This window comes from Fundulus heteroclitus, unplaced genomic scaffold, assembly GCF_011125445.2.
Source record: "Fundulus heteroclitus isolate FHET01 unplaced genomic scaffold, MU-UCD_Fhet_4.1 scaffold_66, whole genome shotgun sequence".
Classification (NCBI taxonomy): domain Eukaryota; kingdom Metazoa; phylum Chordata; class Actinopteri; order Cyprinodontiformes; family Fundulidae; genus Fundulus; species Fundulus heteroclitus.
The window spans coordinates 683,034-696,365 of record NW_023397099.1 but is presented as its reverse complement, the minus strand read 5'-3'; the positions used below and the strand labels follow the sequence as shown (position 1 = coordinate 696,365).

Genomic DNA, 13,332 nt, shown 5'->3' with positions numbered 1-13,332 from the left:
TACTCAGGTTTGGACGGACTCTTAGTCCTGCTTCAGCCATTGTCATGCCATGGACAATGACATGGTCAATGACTGTTGCTCGCATCTCGTCAGTAATGATGGTACGAGGTTGTCTTGCTCTCCCTCCTGGACCTTCTCTTCCTCCCTGGCCTGCTCCTCTTCCTCCCTGGCCTGCTCCTCTTCCTCCTCTGATGCGATTACCTCTTCCCCTGACTCTGCCTTCATCCATTGTGTTTGTTTGGAATCTTCAGCAAACTGTGCACTCTAAACTTGCTTTTATACATGTGGTCACAGCATTAGCAACAGGTGTTTTCAATTTTGAGTCGTTGTGTGTAATGAATGACGCCAGGTGTGTTCATTTTGTTCAAATATTGCTGACTGTGGCAAGCATTTTGCATCACATGAGCTTTCATTTGAGAATATGAGCAGAGTTCTTTTGCAACTTGTGTTTTAGCAAGGAAAATGTGTTAAGATTTAGGTGAATGGAGGATTGTGTTTTGTGAATGTGTCTTCATGTGAAATGTGTTTATGATATTGGAAAATGATAGCTAGATTTAGTAAATGTGTTTAGACAACTGGTCATTTGGTTTAGAGGATTGGCTTTTGTGTTTTAGCATTTGAGAAAAACTGTAAGCTAATTTAACTCCATTCCATTGTCAAAATATCTCTAAAATTGGTGGTGTGGTGAGCCCGACCATATTCCCTATTACTTACAAATTAAGAAATAATTTGGGCATTAAATGAATAAAGTTAAACAAGACAACATAGAGAGCTCTGTAATTGTATGTTTAAACTGATTGTTCTTTCTGTATTGAATTATATGTTAACTGATTGTTTTTCTTTTTCTAAAAGGATCAAGTCCTAATGTGTTGCATAAATGAAGTAATGAGAATTTTACTGCAGACAGGCTGAGTAGAAAATAGAGTTGGCGTATTCAGCGAAGAGGATGTGGTATCGTGCAGCAGATCATTGAGCAGCTAAGTTCCTCCTCCAGCTGCCTTGATGTTTTACCCACAGCTTTCTTTAAAAAAGTTTTACCTGGCATAGCGGCTGATTTGACTCAGATATTAAACACGTTCCTTCTGTCAGGTGTTTTCCACCAGTCCCCAAAAACAGCAAATATTAAACCACTGCTGAAAAAGAATAATTTAGACAAACTTCTACTCCAGAACTACAGGCCCATCTCAAACCTCCCCTTTATCAGTAAGATTATTGAAAAAGCTGTATTTCAACAATTAAACACCTTCTTAACAATGACCTATCGCTTTGACATTTTCCAGTCAGGTTTCCATGCTCACCACAGTACAGAGACCGCCCTTATCAAAGTGTTTAATGACATCCATATAAATACAGACTGTGGAAGAACCACCGTGCTGGTTCTATTGGATCTCAGTGCAGCATTCGATACTGTCAATCACTCCATCCTGTTAGAGCGCCTGGAGAACTGGGTCGGCCTCTCTAGTACAGCTCTCCACTAGTTTAAATCCTACTTAAAGGACAGGGACTTTTTTGTGTCAGTAGGTAACTTTACATCCCAGACGACAAAAATTACATGTGGGGTTCCCCAAGGGTCCATCCTGGGTCCCCTCCTCTTCAATATCTACATGCTCCCGCTAGCTCAGATAATAAAAAATAACATCAGCTACCATAACTATGCAGACGACACACAGCTCTACATCACCATGTCACCAGGTGACCATAAACCAGTTCAGGCACTGAGTAAATGCCTAGAAGAAATCAATACGTGGATGTGCCAAAATTTTCTTCAGTTGAATAAAAACAAAACAGAAGTAATAATTTTTGGACCAATAGAGGAGAGATCAAAAGTTAGCACACAGCTTCAGTTGCTTCAGCTAAAAACCACTAATCAGGCCTGAAACCTGGGTGTAGTGATGGACTCAGACCTGAACCTTCAAAAGCATCTAAAGACAATTACAAGGTCGGCTTTCTATCACCTGAGGAACATTTCCAGGATTAAAGGACTAATGACTCAGAAGGATCTGGAAAAACTAATCCATGCGTTTATTTTTAGTAGAATTGATTACTGCAACGGTGTTTTCACAGGTCTGCCTAAAAAGTGGATCAGGCAGCTGCAGCTGATCCAGAACGCTGCTGCCCGCATCCTCGCTAAGACTAAGAAAGTAGAGCATATCACCCCAATTCTAAAGTCCTTACACTGGCTCCCTGTATCTCAGAGAATAGACTTTAAAATACTTCTGTTAGTCTATAAATCCCTAAATGGCTTAGCACCTAAATACATCACAGACTTGTTATCAGTGTATAAACCCTCCAGACCATTAAGGTCCTCTGACTCCAGCCTTCTCTGCATACCTAGAACACGAACCAAACACGGAGAAGCAGCATTTAGTTCCTATGCTCCACTTATCTGGAACAAACTTCCAGAAAACTGTAAAAGTGCGGAAAGCCTGAGTTCCTTTAAATCGAGATTAAAAACACATTTGTTTAAAATTGCCTTTGAATTTTCAAGTTAAACTGTTTTACTGTTTTTAAATGTTCTTTTTTTGTTTCTACATTCTATCCCTACTTGCTTTTATTCCTATATTTTAATCATGTAAAGCACTTTGTATTGTCTCTGTACTGAATTGTGCTATATAAATAAATTTGCCTTGCCTTGCCTTGCCTAGTAAATGAGCGAGGAATGGAAAAAAGTAACAACCCCTCCCCTCTTCAAGTTTGTGTATTCACTCTACCTTGCTAACTGTCCCTATTGTAATGCAAATAACCTGTGACGGGTCCTAGTTCCTGAGCTGAGAACAGGTCATAACCATGCTTTTCCAACAAGGCAAGGCATGCTGGTAAAGGCATTGCTTATCTCCAATTTTAGCTTCCCTTCATTGGCATCCTGTTAAATCAAGAATAGAATTTAAAATTCTTCTTCTAACGTATAAAGCCCTTAATAATCAAGCTCCATCATATATCAGAGCTCTGATTACCCCGTATGTTCCTAACAGAGCACTTCGCTCTCAGACTGCAGGTCTGCTGGTGGTTCCTAGAGTCTCTAAAAGTAGAATGGGAGGCAGATCCTTTAGCTATCAGGCTCCTCTCCTGTGGAACCAACTCCCAGTTGTGGTCCGTGAGGCAGACACCCTGTCTACTTTTAAAACTAATCTTAAAACTTTCCTTTTTGACAAAACTTATAACTAGAGTGGCTCATGTTACTCTGAGCTACCTTTATAGTTTTACTGCTATAGGCTTAGGCTACTGGAGGACATCAGGATCTAATTTTCTCACTCTATAGAGTTCTACTGTTCTTCAATTATGCATTACGTGTTGTCATTTCTGCTTTAACTTTCTGTTCTCTCTCTTTTATCTTCATAGTACGTACACCTGGTCTGGCGTTCTGTTAACTGTGACATCATCCAGAGAAGACGGATCACCCACTACTACCATCTAATGTAGAACAGATTACAGATCAATGTGTGCTTCTGTGCTTTTTTGTCTCTCTTGTTGTGTCTCTGTTCTGTCTTCTGTAACCCCCAGTCGGTCGAGGCAGATGACCGTTCATACTGAGCCCGGTTCTGCCGGAGGTTTTCCTTCCCGTTAATGGGGAGTTTTTCTTCCCACTGTCGCTTCATGCTTGCTCAGTATGAGGGATTGCAGCAAAGCCATGTACAATGCAGACGACTCTCCCTGTGGCTCTACGCTTCCCCAGGAGTGAATGCTGCTCGTCGGGACTTTGATGCAATCAACTGGTTTCCTTATATAAGAAATTTTTGACCAATCTGTATAATCTGACCCAATCTGTATACTATGATTGAACTTCACTTTGTAAAGTGCCTTGAGGTGACATGTTTTAATGATTTGGTGCTATATAAATAAAATTTAATTTAATTGAATTGAATTGACAGCCTATTTATATTGTCCATTCACCAACAGACTCATTTGTACTGCAAAGCTCACTATGTGAAAGAAAGAACAATTTATAGAATAATTGTATTTTGTCTTGTCTCGCCTTTTCATGTCATTCAACATTTCAGCTTAGAAAATGACAAACAGTATGACTTCAGTATTGGAGTAACATTGATTTCACCCAAGGAAAAGCACTACATATGAAGCTACAATTGTCCCATTTAGCAATTTCCACAAACCCAATGTGAGTCCCTCCTGCATTTGCGACAGGTTTACTTTGTGCAGTACACACAACGCTCAGTGCTGTGGTTCCTGTTGTAGAGATTGCACACCTGGCACTGTGTTGTTTTACCATGAGAACATCTCTTTATCTCATGATGCTCTCTCATCTTTTCTTCTTGTATTGCCTTTTCCTGCATAAACCTCTAACAAAGTTCATCAAATTGTCCATAGTTACAGTCCTGCCCTGGTCCATAAATGGCTCCATCAGTTTCACAACAACGTTCTCAGGCAGCCTTTCTCCTGTGGGGCGAGAGGGATCTTTTCCCAAATGGGGGATAGCATTACACATGTATTTTGTGTCCAGATCCTATGCAATCCAAAACTTAATTCAAAATTTATCAGGCTTGGATGCAATGTATTGCAGAAAGGGACAACAAACCTTTGATGGAAATAACTGCTCATCAACAGTAATATGTTGCCCTGGACTGTAGGTTGGTGGATAACTAAGGGGGTGGACCTGTTTCTGTTGAATTTGCATGTTATCCAAGCCATTACAAGGCCTTTGTTGGGCAGTAGTATAAAGCTTGATACTCCACATTACTCCAGACTTTTTGAATTGAGAAAGCTTCATGGATAGGAAGCAAAACGTCTTCAACTACGGAAAACAAGTCCAGTTGCTTTGTTTTTTACTGTTTTTGACCTGGACTGTAGGACACACACACACAGTTCTGTACAAACTGTTGCCAGATGTTTGAGATAGCAGCAAATTTGTCTGTTTTCACACGTTCCAAAAGAGTGTCATCCGTTCCTGGGGGCCCCAATTATCCTGCCAGGCTTTGATAATGATGTTGTTCCACCAGACTGAGAGAGTCCAGCATCATCCATTCTGTTGGTAAGCAGTCAGCACAGTGTACTTCCTGAAGATGACCCAGCTCTGGCCAATCAGCTGTCTGATCGTGCAAGCTGCTCTATAGTACTGAGAGGACCGCTCCAGGTTAAGGACAGGATCTTGCCAAGAAATGGAGACGGGGGCAGATTTATTTCCAGCTATTATTTCATTCAAATATAAAATGGAGGACAGATAAGCAGATTATGGCTTGTCTACTAGAAAAAGGGACAAAAGAAAACATAGAGGAAAACAACAAGAAAAGGGATAAGAGAGGGACAAAAGGTAGAAAAAATAATGTATGTCTATTGTATTAAAATTTTGTATCTGTATAATGGGTCTGTTTTATGTGTTGTCTTCACAATTCAGAGGGCCCCATGGGTTTCTTTGCCTAAGGCCCCAAATTTCCTAAATCCCCCCCTGTTCATCATATCTTGAAACCGGTTTCGAGGCATTGTGGCCTTGATGTGTGAATTCCCAAAGTCTTTGGACCACAAATCCCGCATGGCGCCAACACTCCCCTGTGCTGCCTTCATAAACAGGACTGCAATGAAAGCCATCAGCTCATACACACTCATTTTCCAGCCATGTTCTGTTATGCAACCCTGCTGGACTGTGTAGTCTCTGATGGTCCTCAGAATACCAATATCCACCAAACAGAGGAAGCTTTGGAGGCGACTTGTAGTTTTCCGGCTTGCACACTCAGTTGGCCCTCCAGTATATATAGTCATGGCCAAAAGTATCGAAAATGACACAAATATTATATTTTCACATGATCTGCTGCCTACTGGTTTCTATGTGTATGTCAGATGTTGTCATCACATACGTACAGAAATACAATTGCAATCGTATGAGTAACAAAAGCTTTTAATGACAGTTAGAATGAGTTAATGCAGCAAGTCAATATTTGCAGTGTTGACCCCTCTTCTTCAGGACCTCTGCAATTCTCCCTGGCATGCTCTCAATCAACTTCTGGACCAAATCCTGACTGATAGCAGTCCATTCTTGCACAATCAATGCTTGCATTTTCTCAGAATTCCTAGGTTTTCGTTTTTCCACCCGTTTCTTGATGATTGACCACAAGTTTTCAATGGGATTAAGATCAGGGGAGTTTCCAGGCCATGGACCCAAAATCTCTATGTTTTGTTCCCTGAGCCAGTTAGATATCACCTTTGCTTTATGGCTAGGTGCTCCATCATGCTGGAAAAGGCATTGTTCATCACCAAACTGCTCTTGGACGGTTGGGAGAAGTTGCTCTCGGAGGACATTCTGGTACCATTCTTTATTCATGGCTGTGTTTTTAGGTAAGACTGTGAGAGAACCGACTCCCTTGGCTGAGAAGCAACCCCACATATGAATGGTTTCAGGATGCTTTACAGTTGGCATGAGACAAGACTGGTGGTAGCGCTCACCTCGTCTTCTCCGAACAAGCTGTTTTCCAGATGTCCCAAACAATCAGAAAGGGGATTCATCAGAGAAAATGACTTTACCCCAGTCCTCAGCAGTCCACTCCCTGTACCTTTTGCAGAATATCAGTCTGTCCCTGAGGTTTTTCCTGGAGAGAAGTGGCTTCTTTGCTGCCCTACTTGAGACCAGGCCTTGCTCCAAGAGTCTCGGCCTCACAGTGCGTGCAGATGCACTCACACCTGCCTGCTGCCATTCCTGAGCAAGCTCTGCACTGCTGGTAGCCCGATCCCGCAGCTGTAACACTTTTAAGAGATGGTCCTGGCGCTTGCTGGTCTTTCTTGGGCACCCTGGAGCCTTTTTGGCAAAAATGGAACCTCTCTCCTTGAAGTTCTTGATGATGCGATAGATTGTTGACTGAGGTGCAATCTTTCTAGCTGCGATTCTCTTTCCTGTTAGGCCATTTTTGTGCAATGATGACTGCACATGTTTCTTTAGAGATAACCATGGTTCACAGAAGAGAAACAATGATGCCAAGCACCAGCCTCTTTTTAAAGTGTCCAGTGGTGTCATTCTTACTTAATCATGACAGCCCTGTCCTCATCACCACCCACACCTGTGTTAATGGAGCAATCACTGAAACAATGATAGCTGGTCCTTTTAAGGCAGGGCTGCAATGACGTTGAAATGTGTTTTGGGGGATAAAGTTCATTTTCTAGGCAAATATTACCTTTGCAATTAATTGCTGTTACACTGATCAATCTTTATAACATTCTGGAGTATATTCAAATTGGCCGTTATAAAAACTGAAGCAGTAGACTTTGGAAGTTTTAACATTTGAATCATTCTCAATACTTTTGGCCATGACTGTATATGTGCGCGTACATGCATGTGTGTGTGCGAGATCTCGCTGAAGTGACTTGAGTTATATTTGCCCCCCAGTAAACAGGGCAGATGGTCATTATTGTATAAATATTCTTGCTTTCCCTCTCTACAGCTATTCCAAAAAAAGTTAAAAAACAAAACAAAGCAACTGGACTTCCGTAGTTGAAGACGTTTCGCTTCCTGTCCAGGAAGTTTCTCAATTCAAAAAGTCTGGAGTAATGTGGAGTAACAAGCTTTATACAATTGACAAACAAAGGCCTTGTAATGGCTTAGATAACATGCAAATTCAACCAAAACAGGACCACCCCTTAGTAATGGGCGGTCGTTAAAGCCATTAAACCAGCAGATTGGACCGAAACTGGTCCACTCCTCTGTAACAAGGAGTCGTCAGGGTCGTTATTGGCTTGGCTTAAAGGAACAATGTTTTGATCACCTGAATGAGGGTGAAATTAAGGTTAGGTTTGGGGGTGTTGTCCTTGGGATGCACCAGCCTCTGTCTGAGGGTCCTGTTTGGTTTGAAATGTACTGGGATTTTGTGTTTGGAGAAAATCCTCTTGAGTTTTTCAGAGACTCCAGCAACATATGGGATGACGATGTTTTTGCGTTTATTCTTCTCATCATTATGTTCTGCAGCGGGTCTTTTGGATTTTCTTGCTGATTTGACAAAAGCCCAGTTAGGGTACCCACAGGTTTGGAGGGCATCTCTGATGTGTTTCTGTTCCTTGTGCTTCCCTTCTGTTTTAGTTGGGACATGCTCGGCCCGGTGTTGTAAGGTTCTGATGACCGAAAGTTTGTGCTCCAGTGGGTGGTGTGAGTCAAAAAGAAGATATTGGTCTGTGTGTGTGGGTTTCCTATACACTTCAATGTTGAGGTTTCCATCTCCTTCCATGTTCACCAAACAGTCGAGAAAAGGTAGCTTGTTGTCGTTGGCATCCTCTCGAGTAAACTTGATGTTGTTGTCCACCGAGTTGATGTGTCTTGTGAAAGCTTCCACCTCCTTTAACTGGATTTTGACATAGGTGTCATCCACATATCTAAACCAGTGGCTTCTCTACAGCTATTTTCATTGTACAGATCAGTTATCAGCTGATCGCTGCGCGAGTGGCTCCGCTGTCTGAAATCATTCCGGTGTTGGCGACACTGATGACGTAGACCTAGTTATCTTTAATTACAAATATGATTATTTACCCCATGCTCCCAGGTAAAACACTCGTCAACAGAGACGTTTGAGCTAAAACAGAAACTGAAGGGGGTGGAATGATTCTCTAACGACAGCGCCAATGGGGCATTTACATCTGAAAAGGGATTCATGAGTTGTGAAGTACTGTCAGGGGGACTGGGGGCTGACGAAAATTCTCGTATCCGTGGGACTTCTAGTGTTAAACAATGTATAATTGCACAACAATTTAATGTTTGGAAAATCAGGATTTTATTTTGCCAATGAACTCATTGGGCTTCCATTAAGAGAATAGCATGCAATGTTGAACATATGTTGTCTCCGCTCACCTCCCCCCAGCCAAGTTCCCATGCTCTGTGGTAAGCTCCCCCCTCTCCTCCACCTTTGCATCACCAGTACTCTGTGCACTGACAAACCCCTCTCCTCTCATACCTTTAGATCAAGCGTGCCCCGGCTCTCTCAGGTGCAGCTTCGTCGCAATTCGTCCACACATTTACCCCTGCCTAAGCTGTGTTTAAATAAACATCTTGAAACTGCCCTCTGTCTTCCGATCATGGTCTGCATGTTGGTTAAATACGCCAAAACCTTGACAATTGCATTGAGGAAACTTTTTTCCGAGGAACTTTAATTTACTCATTTACTTGTTTTTTAAAGTTAGCTTGAAGCTACATTCTTAGCTCATTGTGTATTACCACTAGCAGCAAGCAGTCATATTTCCATTACTTACAATGGCAGGGCCGCCACCTTGTTTTACAAGCATGTTTCATAGCTTGTATTTAATTGCACTTCGAATTCCGGTCAACTATTAGATGAAATGCTTGAAAAAATAATTTCTTTAAGTCCTTTTTGTGTGAAACAAAAAGGAGGGAAAAAAAGATTTATTGGATATGGTATAATAAAATTGGAGATTTTATTTTTAAGCCATATTGCCCAGCCCAATATTATATTATCCATTTTCTATGTATTCCTCTATGGTCACTAAGTCAGTGTGTCCAAAACGTCAATGAATGGATGGCTCAGAAACTCTTTTGTGCTAATGCAGAAAAGACAAAGCTCATTGTTCACTGTCAAAACACAGAATGTTAGAAATCATCATTTAACTTTTTCAGAAGTCTGAAAAAAAGCATCATTGGTAAGATGTCTGCAGCTAAAACATAAAATATGCTATCCCTTTTTCAAAAGTTCTTGTTTGTGCTGTCATTCTGCCTAAAAACTGCAACCAACACACAAAGGACACAGATGTTAAATAATCTTTAAGCCTTTAAGATTATATTTTTAGTCATCTAAATTTCTTGCTTTGTAAGAGAACACGCTAACATAGAGAAAATATCTCCTTTTTGCTGCTTTGAGTTCTTTTTGTGGTGCTTACCTCAATGTAGGAGTGCTCTCTCTCCGGCCTCGTGGAAGGAAATGACAAATCCAAAAAGTCCACCAGGTAGTCATAGCCATTACTCAGTGGGTTAAAGTTGTCATCTGTTTCAATCATCTAAATGAAAAAGTTTGTAGTAAAAATAAAAGCCAGTTATTACCAGATTTTAATTTATATATAAAAAGGGTCGAGAGTAAGAGATTGCATGAGAAGAATGAAGAAGAGGTGTAGATAAGAAAACCAAGCAAAACATTTATATATCCTTTTTATTGTCTTTAACAACAAATCCTCTTATATGACTGTAACTGTACAATTGTGTAACTGTTTGCCACTGTCACACCTGTGACAAGTAATCAGTCCAAAACACTCATTGTGGGACAATACAAGAGTAGTTATCTTATCTTATCTTATCTTATTCTATTCACTACACTAATTTAAGGTTTCAGCAGGGAGATTTTTTGCTAACATGGAAAGGGAGTTAAGTTTTTCACAGGGTGTCAAATGTTGTGTGGAAGCTTTTCTTCAACTTCTATAAATTTTGTTTTACCTTCAACTGTCAGCTTAAGGTCATTGTACTATATGATTAGATTATATCTTATATCATTGCAAAGACCTTTGTTAGCTTAAAGGATAAATGGGCTGAATTTCTAAAATACTTTTCTAGTCACCCTGACCACTCAAGGTGGTGCAGTCATTCCCGCGTTTGTACACCAGTAGGCATATCGGTAGATAACTTGGGGTTGAGTGCCTTGCACAGGGGTACACTAATATGTAACAGAAAGAAGCTGGAATCAAATGACTTTTAGACTGCAAGACTCTGCCTGCCACTGTATCACAGTAGCCCCAAATGCTGCTTAGAAATTTAAAACCAAGACTAAGTTTTACTGTGTTTGTTGCCTGGAGCAGTGATGCGAAACCACACTCCCATCAGTGCAGACCTTGTTCAGCATTAGCAGGAGAGGGGTGTGAGTTCATCTGCTGGGTGTTGCACCATGATGTTAAAGCCATGATGAGAAAATTGATGTCAGATTGAATTCTGACCATGAAACCAGAAGTTAACTCAAAAGGGGTTTGTAAGCAAAATAATTTCACACTTTCAGGCTGAGACAGCCTCTCTCAGCAGGATGCCCTGCCATATGAGCCTAGACCACTCCTCAGATTCATAAGCCCATTCTTCTTCCTGGAGCCCTCGAGGAGAGGGGGCTGGGAGCAGCCAGCCATGCCCTGCGAGCCACATGGAACTCAGACTCTTCACCACTTCTGCCTGGAACATCCGAAGGAGAGGGTGGCTGGGGAAGTCAGCCATGCTGATCAGCCACCATGGGGCCTCATGGGCTTTGATCTTGGTTACGGAACAGTCTTAGCTTAGCTAGTCTAATGTAAAATTAAAATAATGTGCGCTTAGGAACCTAAAACAGGTCTAGCTCAATTAGCTGAACCCTAAATTGTAGATAAAATGCTGGGACTGTGGTCTTGAGTGGTAAATGCTGAATTATGAATTATTCATGCTGATTGGTGCTAAAATGTTTCCATTGATGTTAGTCCGGCCCATTTCTTGGAACTGTTTTCATTGTGATGTGCCTTTGGGGCACACCAACAGAGGGGGTTAACGGACATTTGAAGAACGTTTATGAGGTAGGCGACAAGCCAAATCAAATATTGCATGCTGATAAACTCCTGTTAAGGAAGACTGAGTGCTGGAATATAAGCCAAGAGTATTTAAACTATCTACAAGTGTTTAGATTTTTGAGTATACAGCATAGGCACTGCAAATGTTAAAGTCACAGAAAAACAGGGGACACCGTGCCTCCTAAAACTTCCAAAAACCAGCAATGGCTGAACAGAAAGCCTGCATTTAAACCATTCTACGTATACATTCTGTCATTAATACATTGGTTTTTAGTGTGCAAAGCTTTAGAAGTAATTCATTACTTTTCTCTCTTTTTTTAGTTTTACTTTGAAAAATAGATTCTGTGCATCCGTCACACAGATTTCCTCACAAAGACAAATAAGTAAATTAAAAAAGAGCAATGCAGCAACATTGAAAAACAAACAAACAAACAAAAAAAAAAAGAATGGAAGAGCCAAGGGTTTCTGCAAAAGGTGTTAAAGAAGAGTAGAGCTGATCCTTCTGGTCAAATATATTTACCCGCACCACTAGGTTGTAGTTTTGAAAGCCTGCCCAGGTGTAATAAAACTGGATCCAGCCCTGATGTTTGAATATCTCACTATCGACAGTGCTGTTCAGCTCATCCACATAGAAGTCAAACTCCCAGCTGTCCTTGTAGATTTTGGTATTGGCTGGAGGGTCAGTGATGGCCTCGCTGTAATTGATCATAGCAAAGATGAAGTTAAGAAAATGTTAAACTAAATTAGGTTTAAAATGTTTGATTATATTTTAACACATTAGTTTTTTTTAATAACTTTTCAGTCTAGTACTTAAATTAATAATTGAGAAGATCCCCATCATCATGAAAGGCTCGTCTTTTTACTGGGGCCAAAAATGATTTCAGGATGTGAAACTACTCAACCGCAACTAAAGTACTCATTTTTATTTTCAGAATTTGGAGAAAACATTTGATGGCTATCACGTCTTGAATTAGCTGAAAGAAACTTTAGAAGAAAGCCAAACTCATATTTTGCCGTAAAACCGTTAAAAAACTATAGGAAAATGCACAAGCCTTGAATAGGAAATATATTGCACAGCGAAAAAGATTGTTTACCCCTTCTGCTGCAAACTGTGTTAAGAATCTTTTGTCTCGTGAAACTCTCACCTCATTGTGGCGCGTTTGCAACTTTGCTTTTGTACATTATGACATGGTCCTTAGGTGTTTTGAGTTTTGGGTTTGTTGATGTTTCTGTGTTTTTCCTGTTTAGATTCCCTAGTTGGTTCTGTTTTGGTTCATGCATTTGTGGATTGGGTGGGGCTGGTTGGATTCATTCTTTGCACATTTTGTATAATTTCTGTTGGATTTCGTCTATGTGTTTTTCCCTTCTGTTCCTGTTCATTTACAATCCTCCCCTCAGCTCATCTGTCTGCATTAGTCTCAGCTGTTCCTCATTTCCACTATTTTGAATGGAGGCCTGGAACATGTCTAGACAGCTGCAGCAGGGATTCAGGAAACGTATAGCGTTTGTCCTGACTTTGGAACAGTGGGCTGAATTGTGCCTTGTACTTCTTGGAAAAAAGATTTTGAGGCTTATTGAGGTTTCATCTGGTTAAAGATAGGTTTATATGCATAATCTTCACCCTAGTGGAACTCCTGAGGAAGTCATGTAATGGGAGTTTGCTGTTCTGTCCATATTTGTTTTGCAGCTCTGGAGAAAGCATTTTGTAGATGTTGTTGCAGGGCTACAGGATCCTGATGATGCTTTTAAGCACAATTCATTCCTTAGGTATCCAAAGCAAGGGCTTTTCTGCCTTCTCCACACCATGTTGACCTTGTAAACCATGCAGTTTGGATTGCGCTGGTCCTGTCTCTTGTCTCTGATTATTTGTGGACAAAATATCAAGGTGTA

The 13,332-nt window shown here is 40.8% G+C and overlaps 1 protein-coding gene across 3 annotated transcripts in view; it reads right to left on the bottom strand.

Annotated features, from left to right (window-relative positions):
• cmah (cytidine monophospho-N-acetylneuraminic acid hydroxylase) overlaps window positions 1-13,332 on the bottom strand; it is an 81,467-nt gene that overhangs the window by 15,171 nt on the left and 52,964 nt on the right. For all 3 annotated transcript variants that reach the window (XM_036133683.1, XM_036133686.1, XM_036133684.1), the window contains 2 exons: window positions 11,963-12,137; window positions 9,814-9,930 (listed from right to left, as the gene is read on the bottom strand). In XM_036133683.1, coding sequence (XP_035989576.1) covers window positions 9,814-9,930; window positions 11,963-12,137 — 292 coding nt within the window. The remainder of the gene's footprint in view (window positions 1-9,813; window positions 9,931-11,962; window positions 12,138-13,332) is intronic.